The 16,345-nt window shown below is 41.7% G+C and overlaps 2 protein-coding genes across 5 annotated transcripts; one reads left to right on the forward strand and one right to left on the reverse strand.

Annotated features, from left to right (window-relative positions):
* Positions 1–85: 85 nt before the first annotated feature.
* Positions 86–7,152, reverse strand: pafah1b2 (platelet-activating factor acetylhydrolase 1b, catalytic subunit 2). The gene is made up of 6 exons (XM_086013305.1): positions 6,814–7,152; positions 6,287–6,374; positions 4,537–4,626; positions 4,154–4,270; positions 2,595–2,717; positions 86–1,697 (listed from the first exon to the last, which is right to left on the reverse strand). Exons 2-6 carry the CDS (start codon positions 6,371–6,373, stop codon positions 1,419–1,421), a joined length of 696 nt encoding a protein of 231 aa, XP_085869431.1. The 5' UTR covers position 6,374; positions 6,814–7,152; the 3' UTR covers positions 86–1,418.
* A 1,247-nt stretch (positions 7,153–8,399) lies between these two features.
* Positions 8,400–14,383, forward strand: mpzl2b (myelin protein zero-like 2b). Of its 4 annotated transcripts, XM_086013231.1 has the most exons (6): positions 8,400–8,684; positions 10,362–10,531; positions 11,097–11,307; positions 12,374–12,584; positions 13,433–13,639; positions 13,759–14,383. In XM_086013231.1, exons 1-5 carry the CDS (start codon positions 8,621–8,623, stop codon positions 13,611–13,613), a joined length of 837 nt encoding a protein of 278 aa, XP_085869357.1. In that variant the 5' UTR covers positions 8,400–8,620; the 3' UTR covers positions 13,614–13,639; positions 13,759–14,383. The 4 variants fall into 4 exon arrangements, 3 of the variants coding, with proteins under 3 accessions (XP_085869357.1, XP_085869355.1, XP_085869358.1); XM_086013229.1 differs by having other exon boundaries at positions 8,402–8,684; positions 13,433–14,383; XM_086013232.1 differs by lacking the exon at positions 13,759–14,383 and having other exon boundaries at positions 8,402–8,684; positions 13,163–13,584.
* The last annotated feature ends 1,962 nt before the right edge of the window (positions 14,384–16,345 follow it).

The following is a 16,345-nucleotide window of genomic DNA, read 5'->3' on the forward strand; positions in this document are numbered from 1 at the left end:
TGAAAGCAGAATAGCCTTAAATCTATCTGTCATCAAGGAACAAAAAGGAAAGACTAAACATGAGCAGTACTCAGACGCAAGTGAATTCCATCCATGTTTTTTTTTTTTATTGGAATGCTTTACTTCAACTCAATAACGAGACAACAAGCCAAACAAGTGCACATAATGGATCACACCGACAGACTGCCGCAATCTAACCCCCCCACCAGACATCCTTTTCACATCTCTTATATACAGCCGGGTCAATCCTAAACACTCGCACCATTCCCAACTCGCAGGCACACTGCACACAACTGCTCCTGTACACATGGGAAGTGCACACACTCGGACAATCATACACACTTTAACACAGCACACGCATTGTGCAGAGCTTAAGACAGCAGTAACTTTAGATAATTTGAAGCTCAGTATGTGACTTATTGAGCTCTAAAGAAGCTTTAGCATAAGATCGCCGACAATATTTCATTGTTTTGCTTGGTAGCGTGATATTCAGTAGCTTCTTCAACTTTTTATTCCTAAAAGTATCGAGCATTGAAGTACAGAAATCAAAAAGAGCATGGTTGTGTGAGAGGTCAGTGAGAAAACGAAACACAATGGTGGATAAAATTACAAAAAAAAAAAAAAAATAGGGTTAACAGAATGAAAAGGTGCATAAGAAAGAAAATACTGAATAGCCATCAAGATAGGGAACTGGAGGGAGAGAGTTTCATTGTCCATCCATGTCAGGATACATAACAGCATGCACGATAAGTGACTTGGTTGAAACGAGTCTTAAATTGCGTTGCAAACAAAATGCTTCCACGCTATCTTGTAACTTGATGCTTGGTTGAGCGTCGCTCAGTTAGGTTCCGGGAGTTTGGCAAACAAAATTATTTCAACTGGAGTCATCTCTTACTCATCCATAGTCACTGAAAAAGAGACTGAAATGGAGAAATGGAGACTTTGGGTAATCAAGCACTAAGCAAATTTGTGCTATTTTTCTGTGCTGTTTGGCATATACTTTTTGTGATACTGCTTATCAATCTTAAAAATAAAAAGCAATGATTGAAGGACATTAAGCACTTTTTTTTTTCTTCTTTTGATCAGACTTTAAACATTGTACATCTCATGTGACCAGAGTTGCTGTCAACATTTTACCATGACACGATAATAGAGGAAGAAATGAGGCTGTTCAAACTAGTGAGTAATGGAGCTCAGAAAGCAAGAGAAATACTTCATTTGATCTGACAGTGCGCTCGCACAAGTTCTCAGGCAGTAAGTCATTTCAAGGGTGTAGTGATGTTGTCTCTCTCCCTCTGCAGCACCCACGCCAACGCTCCACTCATCAAAACCAAGACACCCCCCGCCCCCCATCTCAGGGTGCCATTCCTCCTCCTGACACTAGAGGCAGGATTCGGGCGCCGCTGCGTCTCGGTGGCTCAAACCAGCGACCCCCGTCGCTCCTCCGGCGTCTCCTCGAGTATCTGAAGCAGCAGGTCGCTGAGGGGCTTGGCCACGGAGCGGTAACCAGTCGATGTCAGGTGGAGGAAGTCGAACATGTCCTGCGGACTGATGGTGCCGTCGGAGTGGACGAACTCCCCGCTCACGTCCAGGAACTGAGCCTGGGCCAGGCGAGGCAGCCAGGAGCGCAGAAAGTCATTGACGGCGGCGTTCTTCTCCCTCAGGGGGTTCGGACGCTCCCCCCGCGGTAATAATCCCTGAGAACCGGTTTGGTTTGAAATCAATGCAAACGCAGAATAGGCATTTTAATTGTAAGCGTGTTCTTTACTTGGCTTGTGCGCGCAAACATTTACTTTGAGCAACATGTCGGAGCTAATAAAACATTCAGCTCTGTGCTATGTCAAGACCGTATAATAATGTTGCCATCTTTGAAATGTTATTGTGTTCATTCTTGTGCAGTTTTTCAAGGTGTTTTACGATTGCAGTCGGCGCCCTGACCGTGCCAAGTTGCCGATAAAGCGAAGCACCAGTCTTAAAACGTCCCGCTTGTTCATTTGAGTCGAAAGACACTGACAGGGAAAGCTATAAATCCCATGTTTGATGTTTCAGCTCGCAGCCATTTTGGTATTTTACTGCAATGCGATGAAAACCATTCGATCAGGTAACCATACCACTCATAGCTGCTTTAAACAACATATCGTCGCTGTCCTGTGAAAAACACTTATGTCCATTTTTTTTCAATTTTCTTATTTTTACGTGAATGGTGTTTCAGGCGTTACAGACATTAACGCATTAACGTGAAAATCAAGACATTTTCCAAAATTGGACACAAGTGTTTTTCACAGGGCAGCGACGATATGAGTAATCACATGTAGTTTTACTCATCTATTTATCTATCTATGCCGCTGACTTATAGCGAAAAGCAAAACAATTAAATGCGCACCCGCAAGATAGCAGAAGAAACCGGCGCATCTACATGTTAGAATCGATACAACTGAATAAGTCAGGCACGCTTCGAGTGAGACAGCAGTGATAGTGATGGATGAAAATACTATTCTAGGTATGTTGCTTGACTCAGTAAAAGAAGGAAACGCTGCTCTAAGCAACAGCTAATACATTTCATAAAAACCAAGAGCAAACAAAAGTGAACTTACCAGCACAACTACTTTTGCTTTGGGTAGACGGGAGGTGAGCAGCTTTGCGATCGAAAGAATTCCTCCAGCGACTTGTTCTGCCGTATGTTCATGATTGTTGGTTCCTACCCACACCACCACAATCTGGACAAAACCCAAAACAGATGTTAGGCTCTTTTCTTTGTTCTTTATCAGAACCTCAGTTTAGTGTGCGCTTCATTTCAACTAACTTTGGTGAATGTTGCTGCTGCAATGTTTACACAGCTCAACAACATTCCTGTCCATCTTGTGAAAGCTTTTCTTATTATTATTCTGGCAGTCACAACTGGGTAGAAGCAACATACAAGTCATCGCCAAAGTAGAAGAAGAAATGAACAAGTTTAATATAATGACAAACTATCTTTACTTTCGCTTTAATCAACACTGCACTTAATGTATCTCATTGACTGTCACAGAATACTACAATGAAATCAACCACAAATGTAATGTCAAATGTTAAAACTAAAAATTCTCTTTTTATGTCAAACCACACAAATGGGTTGGACTCAAATGCACTCATGCTGAACAAAAAAATAAATAAATAAATAAATAAATTTAAAAAAAAATGAACAGCTTACGTCACAGTAACTTTCTGTGCATATTGTTACACTCACAACTGTTGTCCATTGAGAAAAATGTCACAAAAAGCCAAAGTAAAAGGGAATCAACAAATGCATAATTCATTCTTTGTTTGGAGCATATTTCCTCAGTTAGCCCATTAAAGCCCGAAGCCCCTCGTGAGACATCTCTCTAAAACCTATGCTCGTCTTTGGAGTCACCCTTGAAAACATTTTAGCCACCTACAAAACAATTAATATCTCAGCCCCTGCAGCAGATCGAAACATACAGTAATTCCCCCCAAAATTGTGAGCTTGGACATGTAGCTTTCACACAGGCCAGAGTTTATTCATCTTTACTGTTTCAATTGAAGATGCAGGTGAAGCACCATTTTTAATGTTTAAAAAATCAAGTGGTAAACACCATGCTGTGTTCTCTCACAGAGACGTTGAAATCGTCATTGTCTACGAACATACATCTTAATCGTAGATCACGTTTGGATGTTTTCACGGCTTTAAAGTCCGCGAGCGTGTCATCTATATCAGTGCCGTGACTGATATCAGAGCTCCCGCGATCGACTGCCGTTACTCCTCGAAAAAAATTCGGATGTCTCCGACAACTCACGACACCGTCACACGTATGTTCTGATGCATTTCATTGGCTAAGAGACCCAGAATTTAAAAAAAAATGACTTATACGCTCTCCGGCGTTAAAGGGAGAAACATGCAACAGCGCTTCCGGCTTTAGCGGTAGAAACGCGGTTATGCGCTCCTGTCCTTAATGGGCTAAACTAGGGTGCAACTCCAAACCGTAAAGCTTTTTGGGCTTTCAAACATTACAGCTTTAAGGTACCACTACTCCATTTATGACACCTGCTTCTGAGGCAGCCAAGACGGTAAGGTCAGGGGCAACCAAGTGTGTGTGCTTCAGGAACAAAGTGTGCATGTAAACAAGGACGCAAGCACGCAGTGCTTCACACCAACCTTGGGACGGATGTTCTCCAGCTCTCCGTTCTGCAGCCGCCACAACACGTTGCAGGTGGTGTCGCCTCCGATGCCAAAGTTGAGGGCGTGAAGTGGTGAGAACAACTCCCGCCAGACCTGTACAAAAAAAAATCAGGTAGTTATTTTCCAATTTCGATGCCGTCTCGCTGTGTAAAAGCACACGCAGACAAAATCCTGCTTTTGCTGGGTACTGTATAAAAGGGAAAGGACGCTAAATGTAACATCTTCTGTTACGCTTCATATGGATTTCTTAATACCTGAGTTGAAGTTCAATTGAGTGATGAATTCCAGTGCAATATTGTGCTGTGGTACACAGTTTGTTCTGCACGTAAAAGTACATAAATGCAAATTTGGCATCTCACCTCATACTGCTGCATTAGTTGTACCATGGAGTCCCCGACAAAAAGCACATCTGGTTCCCCATCCTTGCACTCCTGCACAAATCGGGTGTGCTGCAACATAAACGCAACCTTGTCATAAAAGAGTTTGAGATGCGATTCATGTTACGGTAATCAACAGTACACAGTACCAATTAGCAGGAATCCAGGAATTTGTGTTACAGTAAGGAACCGCACATTCGTGGTTCACTATGCACAAATTCAGTTGTTCATGTTTTTCTACCTATCCTCAAGCTATTCACTCAAACCTATTTGCATTTTTGGGGCTTGATTTTTTTTTTTCCCACTAAGTATGTTGACGTGATTCATCTTGACTGAAACTAGCTGTATCCCGAGGAAATAAGTTTAGCCTGGGTTGTTAGCTGAACTTACATAGAGTCTTCGCCACATGGGAAAGTACTTGCATACTGAGTGCATTTTAATTAAAATAAAATCATCTGTGAGACATTTATTTCTTAGGGTTGCACGTTGAGTTCACTAAACTATAAAACTATTCATTAAAGCGGAAGTCAACCCAAACATATTTTTTTCTAGAATATGTTCTCAGCAGGCCCACTAGTTGAAACACGGCATTCTGATTAATTTTGCGTTTGTCGAATATAAGTGAAGCAGCAAAATGCACTCGTTTTTAGGCATCTCTGGGGGCGGCCATTTTGTCTCCTGTCGACTGAAAATGACATCACAACTGCTCACAACGACCAATCACGGATAACCTGTTTTCTGAATCTGAGCGGTGATTGGTTTTTGGTGATTGAAAAATGAGTGGATTAACATTTATTCCAAAAACGCAATATTTATCAGAATGCCTTGTTTCAACTAGTGGGCTTGCATAGAACATATTCTTGAAAAAAAATGTTTGCGTTGACTTCCACTTTAAGGCGGTTTTAGAGGGGGCATTAATTTCTGGCGGTTTTTTTTTTGCTATTCTGTCCATTTTGCATGCAAATAGCAGGGAAATGCTGAACTGTGTGTCCAAATCCAGATAAAATCCTGTTTCGCTGATGTGAAACGTCTGGTGTCCCATCTGATGGAGAGCTCGAACTGCAGCAGACTCTCTCAGTCCTATTAGCATCAATGGATTAACCTTGCAGAGACCTACCATGTGGCGCCAGTAAACAAGTTGGATAAAGCAGTGCTCTGAGTATCGGTACATTGGATCCAAAATGGGCACCCACAAAATTAGTCTCTAATCTATCATAACCATGTCCGGAAGTTAGATTTAATATAGAACATGACGGAAATTTGTAATGGCTTGTATCGGTTTGCCAACTTTTATTGATCCACTTTATAAAAGTCTCAAAGCACACACCATCAAACAAAAATATCAAAGGGTGTAATACAGTACAGGATACTGAACTAATGATGATTTTGTCTCAGTTAACACACAAATTGACAGTTTGGTTGAACTCAAAGTTGATAGTGTATATTCCCAGGAAATCATGACTTATTCGGTTGCATGAATGACATCAGGTGAATTGTACCATCTGCCATTTAGTTGAACATAATTTAATTGTTCTGTCTACAGCTATATACTGCAGGTATAAATAGATGATCAAAGATGCATTAGTTGTAGTAAATGAAGTAAATGAGTAATCAATTAAGTGAAATTGTATCATTTCTCTTGGCACACCTGATGATCTCACGAGGCACATTAGTGGTTGGTAATGGTTTAAGACAATTCTAAAGGGAAGCTACAATGATCCCACCACCATACCTGTGACATCCACCGCCCATCTCCTTGCACATCCTCAACTGGCTGAGCCACTGCAGCAGGGTTGAAACCATCACCGTCGCCACTCATCCTGTAGAATAGACAAGAGCGTTTACTAACTACCCATTTAAAAATCAGACATGCACAGACGATTAAAAACCAAATCCTGATGCAAGGTATAAAGCTGCGCAGGATGTACGCCATTTGTTTGAGGAGAAAAGCATCAGCACCAGCTAGCACAGACACTAGCCGCGCAGCAGCAGATTAACGTTTTAGGGGCAGACATCGTGGCCTAATAAGAACCCAGACTACTTTCGCTTTCAAGGCGACTGCTTATAAAATCCCAGAATCAACTCTAGGATTAAAGAGGCCCGCTAGTACAGCCACGGAGGTGTATTTGTGGATAGCTTGTTAGCTAGCTAGACGCTGGATACTATTACTGTAAAATGCATCTGACACTAACGTGCCCCGCGTTTGACACGAAATGCGGAATAATCTCAGGTGTGATTGCATTTTAGAAAACAGCCTACCTGGCAGAGTGCAGAGCGTCACTTCTCGAGCCGAGGCTGACGTGAGCTGCGTTGTAGACCTGACAGCTGCCTATTAGTTTGACGCGGGGGATGCTCGCTATAGTAGCATCAAAAGGGCTCTAAGCTAGGCGAGACAACAAAAGGCGTGTCATGAAGGCATCTACCAGAGATCCTACTGAGGAGAGAGTGTTTCGGTGCGACAATTTGCTTTAATGTCGAGGGTGGTTAGTCCGCAAGCATTCATAAACCCTTTTTAAAATGATTGCGTTATATGTAAAACACTGTAACCTATAAATACGATATTGTTTCTCGAGGTCGTATCATTAATGCCGCGCGCTGGGCTCGCAATGAATTATGGGATAATGTTAGGCGCTTTCTTCAACAACAATCTTTATTTCTTTTTACCAATACGATACATTGCGCAATTATTGTGCATTTAAATGAGCGTTCTTGTGTAGTGACCGGAATGCAAGCATGGTTGTGAAAGTGGGTTAAAAAAGAGAAAGAAAAAGTAATTCAAATCATTTATATCAGTTGCACATGATTAAAACGTAGTAAAGTGACGGATTTTCTCCTGTTCTACTCGAAAATTATAATATATGTTAGTTTAACACCAATGCAAGCGATATACATGATCAGACTCATTTTTTTCCGGTGTACTGTAGCAAATTAATAACATTTTATTTGTCAAATAACAAATCCGCCCTGCGTTCCAAACTAAGAAAGTCAGCATAGTATTTCACAACTATGCCGATCACAGTAAGATGTCCCATTAAGCAAAAAGGACACTTTCGCCCCGTGTGGAGGAAATCAAAGCCCGAGTGGCACTAAACGTCTTGAACTTCAACGAAAAGAAAACAGAAGTTATGGTATTTAGTCCCAGTTTTACTTGTACGTCCTACCCTGTTTACGTGGGCCCCCTCGCGTCTTATCTAAAGCCAACAGACTCAAATTGAGGCTTTAAATTTGACAGAATTGGTGCTGTTCATAAATCCAGCCTTTTTTTGTTTTTATTTTAGGCAACTGGCTGCCTTTCACAATAGCTTCAAACAGTAATCTATGCCTTTGTTACGTTTTAGCTGGATAATGCAGTTTATTTTTGAGTCAACCAGTGCTCCCTCCAGCGTCTCCAGTTGGTCCAAAATCTTTCAGCTCGAATTTCAATTCTGGCCTCCCTTCACTGGCTCCCTGTATATTTTAGATTATTTTCTTTTCTTTAAATCGTTAAATGGTCTCGCTCCACTACCCATCGGAGGTGTGTGTATCGGGAGAGCGAGAGAGAGCGAGAGAGAGAGCGAGAGAGAGCGAGAGAGAGAGAGAGAGAGAGAGAGAGAGAGAGAGAGAGAGAGAGAGAGAGAGAGAGAGAGAGAGAGAGAGAGAGAGAGAGAGATTTCTTCCGATGTCATAATCGCATTTTGGCCACCAGGTGGCGGCAAAGCTTGTTGGTATTAAATTTGTGTCAGGAAGTATTATACATAACCCGCAGAGACCCGCAAACTTGGATTAAAAGAATAATAATAAAAAAAAGAAAGAAGAAAACTCTTTAATATGTGAGTTGAAACGAGAGGTACATGGAGACGACCTGAGGAGGCAGAGCAACAGGTTATGCAAGAAGTGGCCAAACACCGCCCATCAGGTGTGTTCTTTCTCGCAGAGGTGACTCAAGATTTACACGGTGGGAGTGGAGTGAAGAAGCGGAGTTCACACGTAGTTTTTTTTTTTTGTTTGTTTTTTCCATCGGTGGGAAAATACATGCCTGCCTCACTTATATTCTTACGAAGGGACTGTCCGAGTTGAGACGGCATCGATGTTTGTCAGTCTCATGTGCCCGACATGGCAACTGCTTCTCCTGGGAGGTTTCGTCCTGTCAGGTGAGAGTAAGAGAAACTTCCGCGACAGATCCATGCATTGTGTTTTTGTTTGATACGTTTCGCTTGGAAGCCCCTTGCTAGAATGTGACCTTTAGATGAGTATTTTATTGTTAGCACCTTTACATGTTTGACTCACATGGCCTGCTGGTCAACCTATAACCGGAGTTGTGGATTTCAGACATTTTGTAATTCAACAAGTGTCTTACAATACTTAGTTTAATAGTTTAATTCATTTGATTTAATAAAATGACGAAAATACGCTGTGCAAATTGTTCCAAGTCATATAGTGATGTTCTTTAAACAATTCAAAACAAGTCTTTCTCATAACTTAAAGCTGGGTCTGTTATTGTGACATGTAGTTATCACTCTGGTACAAACGTGATTTTTTTTAAAGATTTATCTTTAAAAAGATACCCCTGGCATTCACACACACGCATCATAAATGAATGCCTCGCTGACAGTGTCAGTCAGAACTTAGCATTTTTATCTTTGTAAACTGTAACTGCACTTGTCTTGATACAGCTCTTGTATTGGATCTGATGTACCAAATATTTTGATCTTGAGTGTATATTGTTGATTCATGATAGATTCCACTCAAAAAAAATGGCACAGTTGCTCCAGTATTACATTTTAAGGTGAATGTACGACAGTTTGACTCGCTGTGCAATGTGAAAATGCTCATTTAAAGGTGAGGGTGGTCAATGAGTCAAATGTCACTTCCTTTCACTCCATTAAAACAACATCGGTGACAAAACAACTTCCTGAGGGGATATTTGATTGTCAGAAAGGGCCCGCTAATATGCCACAATCAATTGTTAAATGTAGTCTTGTATTGCTTTATTATACTACCAAGGAGCCTTTATGTTGATTAGTACCACGTGTATGTGTGCAATAGGAAGGTGTGTCACTGAGGCACACCTTGCTGATTGAACACAATGATATTATTAGTATTGGCATCCGATTTGCTGATTTACACACACACACACGCACACACGCACACACCCACACACGCACACATACCGTGTTTGAGCAGGCAAATTGGGAAACACTTGTGAGTGATTTAAATCAGTTGAATGGTTAATATGGTAGTGACTCAGAATTTTTACTCATGTTACAATTGAATGGAAATGATTGTGACTTTTATTATTTTAAATGGTTGCCGTTTATTATTCAATTATTTTTTCAAGTTAACTTACAAAAAGTATGATCCAAAAAAAGCTTGTGTGGTGAAAATTCATAAGTTGGCTCACTCGTATCTCAAGACACCACTGTAGTTGTACAAGTTGGATTTAAAATGTTATTCATCATGTGTTCTCATGTATAAAGCTTCCTGTGTGGATTTCACTTTAGCTATCAGGTCTACAGTATACTTGCTGATGGCAATATGCAACGTACACACCCCTACAAAAATAACCACGTCCTTGCACTTATCATGTTGCAAGCTATTGTTTGGCATTCCTCCCCACAAAACAGAAACTTACAGAAAATAACTGCAAAATGTATATTCATTTCATTTTGGTGTACACCACTGGAAATTGTTGGATTCTTCTTTGTCTCAGAAGAAGGAATATTCATTGCCTGTCATCAGCTTGGCTACATTGACCTTCAGACTCTGCAGCAATCATTAACAGTTTAGCAATGAGTCCAACTCTTTACTTTTTGCCCCTCTTTATTTAGGAGTGGCACACGTCTCAGGGATTGAGATCTATGCGCCGTCTGAAGTGGTGGCGGTGAACGGCACCACGGTTAAACTCAAGTGCACCTTCCACTCCAGTCACCCCGTGTCGACTCAGTCTGTTATCGTGTCCTGGAACTACCGTCCACTGAATTCTAAAACAGAAGAGTCGGTAGGTACAAACCTGTTCAACACAAAGAGGGTGGTGACTTTCTTTGTGCGGCCTTTAACACGCCAACACATGCCAGATCTTCTTAATCGGCCCACTTTTCAGTGAACAATTGCAAAGCAGTGACTATAGACAGTTGTGACATTTTCGTTTTGCTAAAGGCGAAACCTAACAAGCCTAAATCCCAGCCCAGTGGAAGAAAATAATAGATGCTTCCTCAAAAAACATGTCCAGGGAAATTGTGTGTCATCCTTTCTACTCTTCTGCCTTTGTTGGCTCATTCCGGAAAATATATTCAAAGTTTTTATTTTTTTTTATATATATATATATATATATATATATATATATATATATATAATCGCTGTCATGCGAAAAACACTTATCTCCATTTTTTTTTTTCATTTTCTTATTTTTACACGAATCATGTTTCCGCGTTACAGACATCGCATTAAAGTGAAAATTAAAAAAAAGTTTCCAAAATTGGACATAAGTGATTTTCACAGGACAGCGACGATACTCTATTATCATTATTGTTTTTAAAACACATTTATTTGTGCATGTTTGTCAGGTGTTCTACTACCAGGAGATACCGTACCCTCCTAAGAGTGGACGTTTTAAAGACCACGCGGTGTGGTCAGGGGATGTTACAAGAAGTGACGCCTCCATCACCCTCCATGAGGTGCCACCAACGTTTAACGGCACGTACATCTGCAACGTGCGAAACCGCCCGGATGTGCACGGCAATAACAGAGAGACCAACCTCAGAGTCGTCGCCAAAGGTACTAAGTGTTCCACTTCATACAGATGGTCACCTCTGTCAGTGTGTAATCTTTGCAATCTGGCGTCATTCTCTGTAAAGCAGTCGCGGACATGGATATAGGGAGTTAGATTTGCTGTTTTTGTTGGCCATTGTCTTTGTTTTGGGAACTTTCCATAGGATTTAATGACCGTTAATTTGAATTTGAGTGAATTATTCTTCTGCGATTGGCTGCCAAACAGTTCAGGGTGTACATGGCTTACCGCCAAAAGACATCTGGGATAGGCTCCAGCATGCCAGTCACTGCAATGGTTAAAACAGTCAAATTTTATCCAAATAAATTCTACCATGCACTATGTATCATTTACATAATCATATGCACACGCCAGAATGTACCGGAAATATAGATATGTTTTTTCTGTTGTAGAAATTTACTGGCTACCAAAACTGTTATCATGTTTTTTTTTGGACATTTTCATTCATTTGACTGTTACAAAAAAAATAAAAAAAACAATTCACTTGAATGTTAATGATGTAATTCCACAGTATTCTACTCCAGATCTAAATCAGCATTTAGATCTCAACTCGCTACTCAACTGAGTCATGTTCTAGTCGTGTTTACTAAAGTTGTTTTTATCTGTACTTCTACTTGCAAACAGAATGTGAGTACTTTCACCACTTGTGCATGTAATGGTTGCGGAAGTCCTGCCAACTCACAATCGAACACACACGCACTTACGAGCATGTCAACAGCTCGGCCTTGGTGAAGGTCTGTACTCTCAGAGGTTCTTAAGGTGTTGTTCAGTGGGGGCGGGGTTAAATTAACTGATGATAACCATGTTTGTGCATTCTGGTTCACTACAATGTATGTTATTTAGATACAGTAGATGTATACTTTGTATCAAAAGGTATGACAGACGTCAGTGTCAAGGCATGAATAACTGCTGAAACCTTCTTGTTTACTTTTACAAATGTTATCGCTGCTCTCTGCAGCTGCAGTTGACGCCGCTCGCCAACGAATGTTTAGCCTTCCCCCTATCATCACTGTTATTTTGTTTTGTTTTGTTTTTTGGTTTTTTTGCTTCCAGCTTCCCTCTCCGAGATCAACATCCTGGTCATCGCAGTCGTCAGCGGCTGTGTGCTTATCCTGATTCTCCTTTGTGCATTCTTGACCGTGAAGTTCGTCAAGAGGAGGCACAGGGGCGAGGGCATGGAGATGCACGCACAAGAGCCCAAGCGCAAGGAGCTAGAACCCAAGCGCAAGGAGCCAGAGCGCAAGCGCAAGGACCCGACCGTGTGGTGAGGAGTCGCAGGGGCCGCCGCTCCTCTCCTGCTCTTCCTCTCGGGACTGGTGTGGCTATTTCGGGAAAGAGACTAATGACAGCTTGGGAGTGTTTTCTTCCACGTTTGCTCCTCCAATGTGAACATGTTGAGCTTTATTTGAATGTATCTTTTGCAGTGTTAGATATTATGTATCACAGATTTCTGCGGTTCACAAAAACTTGCCAATTGACCATGTTGTCGTTTTGGTGACGTTGCCAAGTAGGAGATGTGAATATGGAGGAATCTTGCTATCGTTCTTAAAATAATTCATCCCAGTTCACAGCAGCAGTTTTGATCACCTGATCTTTGTCATGTAACAAGAAGTAGTCCACAACTACTACAAACACGATTACTGCATGTACGTTATGCTCCAGTGAGGCATTACAATACAAAAAACTGCTGCTGCGAATTTAGTCACATCCTGTCTTTTGGGTTGTTTTTATGGGTTGAAATTATGATATGAGCAGATTAACATTTTCTGGCTTGTCAAATTTTTCCTCTTTATGGGCGGCTGCGAGTCAGTATGTTTGCCTTTTTGTACTTTGTGAATACAGGTGACGAAACTATCAACTCCAGAGGCCAAATCCCTAGACAACCATAACCAGTTTTTTTTCTGAATGACTGCTCCTGTGGCTTTAAGTAACCCCCCCCCCATCCCCCAACCGCCCCCTCTCCCCTGCGAGCAGGGTCAAGCTGAGCATTCTGGGTATTGCTGTACAATACACTTTTGGCTTTTGGCTGATTTTACTTTGCTATTAGCGGCCCATCTCACATTTTGTGTATGTGTGTGTGTGTGCAATTGCGCGACTGCTGGGCTGCATCAGTAAACCCGAGGAAGCGGTTCATCTGACTCTTGCGACGGAGACACTGGAAATTGATAGCTCGGATGATGAAGAGTCTGAGCCGAGCAGTGGAGACGATGACGAGGAGGACGGCAGTGAAGAAGACGATGATGACGATGACGATGATGACGATGATGACGGTGACGATGATGATGATGATTAAGTCGGGATGATGATGACGATTAAGTGGTAATTACGTTACCCCAGCCGTTCCCTGTTATACCTTTGCCAAGCGCAACGACAAGCGGTATGAATTTGATCTGTTTCTTCAATAGTACACCAAAACCACACAACCGATTTCTTTTCAGGAGAAGCCCATGGATTATTGGTGAACAACCAATTTTTTCCCTTTATACCGTTACAGTCCAGTTGCATTAGGGCCAAGTGAAGCAGTTACCAACCACGGGACCGAAATGGCCGTATATGGCCTTGCATGTGAGATGGACGTTGTTCGGATTGTTCGGCCTTGGTGTAGAATCTGCGCTCTAATGCGTGCTAGTCTCGTATTTGTGTAGCGGTTTGTCGGGTTGATGGTTGTGCCGTCTCGCTTTTTGTTCAAGGTGTCTGTCACTGTGCTCTATCTTTGTTTGGCTGTGTTTTACTGCCGCTCCTGATGCACAAGTGATGTGGCGTGATTTTTGTTTTATCAGAACAAGCAAGCACAGGCAGCGTGTTGGGGATTACAAAGATTGTCTGCTGACTAAACACCACACTAACATACTATCAAGCACCATTTGTCACTTCAATAGTGCTTTCAAATGAAAAGTATCAATTGGCTCCCTAATGGTTCTTCCGCGTAAGATGACAACATGGTTTGTTTACTTCTTTACAATGGTAACTTTGCACTTTGATTTTGTATTTTGATTTTGTATACTTTTTTTTATCAAATAGTCTAGAATTGTATTTGTAACTGCAATAAACTATTTGAAAGCATGACATGGAATCTGTTTTATGGTCTGAACGCTAAAAAAGAAATGACGACAGTCCGATTATGTTGAATGGCATTGCATTTTGTTGACGCGACACCTGTGTGCGGTGTTCGGAACCTTGAAAAAAGTGTGAATGAGATTTGTGTCTAGTATGAGACTGAAATGACAAGTCTACTGGTGTGGAAACTAAGCAAATGTTGTTAAGTGTGTACTTAATGCTATCACTGTGAAAGTGGATGTGTTTTTTTTTTTAAATATGAAGTTTACTTAAAGCGGAAGTCAACCCAAACATTTTTTTTCCAGAATATGCTCTATGCAAACCCACTCGTCTAAACACAGCATTTTGATTATATTGAGAAATCCAACCATTTTTAGCTAGCTCAGGGGCGGCCATTTTGTCACTTCTGTCGATGATATCAAAGTTGCTTAGGGCTCAGATAATGACCAGTCATGGCCCAGGTTCAGAAAACAGGTGAGCCGCGATTGGTCGTTAGCTGAGCCCTGAGCAACTTAGATGTCATCTTCAGTTGACAAAAGTGACAAAATGGCCGCCCCCTGAGATGGCTAAAAGTGGCTGCATTTTGCTGCTTAACTTATACTCCACAAACACAATATTAACCAGAATGCCGTATTTTAACTAGTGAGCCTGCATAGAACATATTCTGGAAAAAAATATGACTTCCTCTTTAAAGATTTTTAACATGTACAATACACAGACAATTTCACTATGTGCAGCAGCAGCCTGTCACTCAGAGGCAAGACAGCTTTTCTTTCTTCCTGTTGTTGTTTTTGGAAGATTTCCCACTACTGCGCTCACCGAGCCCAGTCGGAGGATGAGTGTGGTGAGCTTGCAAACAGGCCACATCACCTCTCATTTAGAAGCCCACATCCTGCAAACCGCCCATTACTCCACCTCCTACTGGAGAACGCCACCCTTTCCCTACCTGGAAACGTTGGCATGAAACCACAGCAGTTCTCAGAGATGAAAAAGATTAGACACAAGCTTCTCCCTTGAGGTCTACGTGCAACTGCATGTGCTTATAAGCGCGAATGACTTCCTGTTACACAAATGCAACCTTGCTCCGTAAGTCCTCAAATATTAGGACGCTTGTGTCGTGGTGATAACTTATAATGGCTACTTGAGAACAAATGTAACACGTGTAGACAGACAATATGACAATACTTATTTCTATTTTTTTTATTTAATTTTTTTTAGAAAGTGACTAATATTACTGCATCTTACTAAGGATTTGTGACTATGTCTGTCTCCATACATACTGTGTTTGTCTGTATTATACTGCCCCTAGGCGGCCAACCAAGGCACACACGACCAGAAGGAGCCGCACATTCGGTGTCAATTACTCATGATCAGAGGCGGTGCAACCGGGGCAGCACTGAGGGCACCAGACCCCCTGTCCCAACCACACACACAGTTTTTGGCCTGCTCCTACCCGTCAATCAAATGTGTTCATGTACGAACATATGTGCTGAGTTTTCTGTAGTGTGAGCTGAGGCGCACGTTGAACATAGCCGCTGTGTTTAATACGCAGCTAACTTTTCCCAAAGTCTCACTTGCTTTGGCGTAATTGCGTCTCCTTGTTGCCTGGAATCGAGTGGCCGTTCAGGAGTACCCTGTAATTCCCGATGCCCGCCACGCCCCTGACCTAGCCACCTAACTGTTAACTAAAAATTAACATGAATGTGCAAGTTAAATCTCACCGAGTGTAAAAAATGCAACATTAGTCAACTGACAATGACGAATAAAGTCTGGCTATTGTGAGCTAAATCGTTCTGCAATGCTCTGCAGTGACGACTGCATCAGTCTTTCCCGCTGATGACTGAACGCATGTTTATTCTAAAGGAGCTGTCCCGTTGTGAAAAATGACTGCGCCACTCATGTCACAATGCGCTTGACGCTGCTTGGCCCGGATCACAGCAGAGTATGACATAAATGAGAGTTTGACCT

This window comes from Filicampus tigris, chromosome 17 (assembly GCF_054856515.1).
Source record: "Filicampus tigris isolate MCC_2025a chromosome 17, RoL_Ftig_1.0, whole genome shotgun sequence".
Classification (NCBI taxonomy): Eukaryota; Metazoa; Chordata; class Actinopteri; order Syngnathiformes; family Syngnathidae; genus Filicampus; species Filicampus tigris.